The 4,284-nt window shown below is 33.5% G+C and overlaps 1 protein-coding gene across 1 annotated transcript in view; it reads left to right on the top strand.

Annotated features, from left to right (window-relative positions):
* LOC111086685 overlaps positions 1-4,284 on the top strand; it is a 47,370-nt gene that overhangs the window by 8,401 nt on the left and 34,685 nt on the right. Inside the window, exon 3 of the mRNA XM_022390509.1 lies at positions 2,697-2,863. Coding sequence (XP_022246217.1) covers positions 2,697-2,863 — 167 coding nt within the window. The remainder of the gene's footprint in view (positions 1-2,696; positions 2,864-4,284) is intronic.

Raw genomic sequence — 4,284 nt, 5'->3', positions numbered from 1 at the left:
AAAGGGGGGGGAAAACGTTGCTATATTATCATAAATGAAATATTACGACTTTCTAGAAAAACAAAAGCGTGCACTGACTTTAACCTAAATAGAAGTACATTTGCATTCACTATCTAAATTCCTAACTTGGCTTCCACACCCAACACGCAAAATAAATATAAACCAGTTTTCAAACTTCTTTCCAGTGATAATTAATGTTACGAAGAGAAAAATATTTACAGTTGAGAATAAATAAAATAATTAAAAAAATATTAAGAATAACTTACAAATTGTTATCCATTCTTCTTATACGACCGACCGTGATATTTTCATATATACACTTCCCTCTACAGGCCCGGCATGGCCAGGTGGTTAAGGCACTCGACTCGCAATCTGCAAGTCGCGGGTTCGAACCCCTTTCAGCCGTGGGGGCGTTATAATGTGACAGTCACTCCCACTATTAATTGGTAAACGAGTATCCCAAGAGTTGGCGGTGGGTGGTGATGACTAGCTGCCTTTCCTCTAGTCTTTCACTGCTAAATTAGGGACGGCTAGCGCAGTTAGGCCTCGTGTAGCTTTGCGCGAAATTCGAAACAAACAATCAAACAATTTTTCGTCGAAATCGTCTTATTACTTGTCTGTCTGAATTTTTTACGGGTGAGGAAACACGGAATGGATTCTGTGACCCGAATACCTAAACTGTTACTACTACTACGTTAAAACAACCGTTAGTGGAGTTAGGGGTTATTTATATTGATAATTTATTTATTTATACTTTTCTACTACAATTAAACATTATATATGTCGATTTTCTTAACAGTCTAAAGAAATAAGAATTTAAAATCATGGATTGTTTGTTTTGTAGTTAAGCACAAAGCTACACAATGGGCTATCTGTGCTCTGCTCACCACGGGTATCGAAACCCGGTTTCTAGCGTTGTAAGTCCGCAGACATACCGCTGTGTCACTGGAGGGGGGGCTAAAATCATGGAACAACAGTGAACAGCTCAACTATTTCTTTATAATTCAGTATTAAAATCTGTTCGGTCAATATTTTGAGGACAGAAGTTGATAGAGTAGACCTAATATATCTTTTTTTTTAAGTCCCTCGGTAGGTCAACGGTAAGTTTACGGACTTACAACGCTAAAATCTAGGGTTCGATTCCACGTGGTGGGCAGAATACATATAGGATATGCTGTAGTTTTGCGTTAAAACAACCAAATTTTTTATCTTTTTTTTGTTTTTTACGAAAACTCTGTAACGAACTGAAGAGTAAATTAAATGACGGAATTGGTTTTATATGTTACTAACGAACAATAAATAGAAACTTTTATGTTCGCGTTATACCATGAAAGAATGAGTTTATAGTGCTATATGTAGAATTCTCTGGTCATGAGACCGACGAGTTTCGCATATGTGGATTTAGAAACGTCTTTCATTACGTGGAATATCATTGTGAATCAGGGTAAGAAAGAAAAGGGGTGTTTGAGATGGAAAATTAGATACCTAAATATGAATAGCAATTTTTATTTTATGAAAATATCCGTAATTTTATCACTAAATAAACCACCGACTTTTTGACGAAGAATAACCGCAAAAAACTGCCCCCAAATTAAGTGATATCACTAATGTTTTATATAAGAATACGTAAAGCAGCCAAGTAATAATTATGCGTCTTAGGAGGATTAATCACTATGTTTCTTGTATTTTTGTTTACATTTTTTTGTGACTTCTGTTAGGTGTCATGTAATTAACAAAGCTATTATTAGTTTTGGTTATTCGAGTTTCGCAAAAGTAAGCAGCAGCTGCTAGTAGAATTAAGCGAATTTCAAGCCTTATGAACCTGAACGTCAGTATAAATTCACATACAAGTATAAAACATCTGAGCCACCACTTGCAAGTTAAAAACTGCTCAGCCACTTCTTGCAAGTTTAAAATAGTTCAGCCACCTCTTGCAAGTTTAAAACAGTTCAGCCACCTCTTGCAAGTTTAAAACGGTTCAGCCACTTAATGAAAATTAGAAACAGTTCAGCCATTTCTTGCAAGTTTAAAACAGTTCAGCCACCTCTTGCAAGTTTAAAACAGTTCAGCCACCTCTTGCAAGTTAGAAACTGCTCAGCCACTTCTTGAAAATTAGAAACTGCTCAGCTACTTCTTGCAAGTTTAAAACAGTTCAGCCACCTCTTGAAAGTTTAAAACTGATCAGCCACCTCATGCAAATTAGAAACTGCTCAGTCTCCTCTTGCAATTTTAAAACAGTTCAGCCACTTCTTGCACGTTTAAAACAGTTCAGCCACTTCTTACAAGTTTAAAACAGTTCAGCCACCTCTTGCAAGTTTAAAACAGTTCAGTCACTTCTTGCAAGTTTAAAACAGTTCAGCCACTTCTTACAAGTTTAAAACAGTTCAGCCACGTCTTGCAAGTTTAAAACAGTTCAGTTACCTCTTGCAAGTTAGACACAACTGAGCCAGGTCTTGGAAGTTAAAAATAACTCAGACACCTTTTGCAAGTTGGAAAAAGCTCAGCCATATCTTTCAATTTTAAAATAACTGAACTACTACTTGCAAATTTAAAACAGCCTGCCACCACTTGGAACTTAAAAAAAATGATGGCGATTAATCTAAAAAAATACTCTGGTTGTTGTCTTAATTATAGATATTTCCGGATAAATCGAATATTGAATAAAATAATAATTTATTTTTTTTTACAAACTTTAGACCACGTGGACCCAAATCAATGAACTAACGCCAATCACCATGATGCCACAAGTTACATCACTGAACGTCCAGTGTGAGAAGACTGGAATGATGGTCTTTGTCGAGTTTGATAGACCTTTCAATGGGATTGTTTACTCTAAAGGACACTACAGCAGCCCTGGCTGCCGGTAAGTACAGATTCCTTTTGAAGTAGTACGTACATATTACATAGACTTATGGATAAAAACTCGTCTTGTTTCTTTCAAAGTAGATATATACAGTATATGTAAAATGTTTTTCAACATTAATTCGACCCAAATAACATATTATAAGACTTATTGCTTATAGTTTTAATAAATTAAAACCTATCCCAAAATGATTTATTACGCTGTACTTACATTGGCTACAATGTTATTCTTGTCTTGAATTGACCATTATACGTAATTCTCAAAATTTTAAAACAAACCAAAAGAGCTTCGTTTAAGCAAAACTTCATAATACTTGTCTTGGATTTACATAATTACATGTTATTTCCGTGGCATATCCTTGCAAGTGTTATCTTTCCTATCTTAAGTTCTATTCTACTGATACTTATGCACGTATGTAATCTTTCCGCACGTTATTTTTACATTTTATATATATTCTGCTTTATTTACTCCACGTTTGTCTTTCATGCATTTTGCCATCTACATACGGAAAACGTCTAACACTCGTATTTGCACTTCGTGATATTTAATTAAGCCGTTTATCTAAATTATTATCCGTACTTCTACACAAACTCGATAGTTACTTGTCGTGTTATTTAACTTATCAGTATCAGACACTCCATCTCAACAGAATCTTCATTGGAAGTATTCGTTTTTATTATCTTATACATTATTAGTTTTACATCTTTTCGCTTGTTCTTTACCAATACCAGTCTCAAAAACATAACTCATTAGCAGAAGTTATTTATTCTTACATTATTTAACACATCGGTGTGAAATATTTTTTTACAAGATTTAATTTTTTCTTACACTTTTAATGTGCTGCTACAATGATATGAAATATTCTTCTTCTTCTTTAACATATTTTTTTTAAACTTTTTATGTGACCTCTTCTGATGTATTCATCGTAAAAACGTTTAATTAATGCCATAACTTTTCTTCTGTTAATAAATACAACTGTATGAAGTATTCTTTGTTCCAGTACTATTTTTTTTTGCACCTTTTATGTGTTATTTAACATATAAATCTGAAATATATTTTGTTACCATAAACGTAACTAATTTTTGGACGTTTCTAAGTATTTTGTCACATCTACTCAAAACTTCCTCTTAAACAATCTTTCTTTGTTTTCGAAATTTGTGTTTTTATCACGTTTGTCTGAAATATTCTTCCATGATAGACATAGCCTTTTGTATTTTAATAAACACAACCATGTAAAATATTCTTTCTTGACAGACATAGCCTATTTTTACACTCTTTTGTATGTTAATAAACACAAACATGTGAAATATTCTTCCTTGATGGACTTGACCTATTTTTACACCTTTTGGTACGTCAAAAAAAACATGTGAAATATTCTTCCTTGATGGACTTGAACTATTTTTACACCTTTTGGTACGTCA

The sequence above is a fragment of the Limulus polyphemus genome, unplaced genomic scaffold (genome assembly GCF_000517525.1).
Source record: "Limulus polyphemus unplaced genomic scaffold, Limulus_polyphemus-2.1.2 Scaffold1323, whole genome shotgun sequence".
NCBI lineage: Eukaryota > Metazoa > Arthropoda > Merostomata > Xiphosura > Limulidae > Limulus > Limulus polyphemus.
The sequence above is the reverse complement of the archived record's forward strand: the minus strand, read 5'-3'. Positions and strand labels throughout refer to the sequence as shown.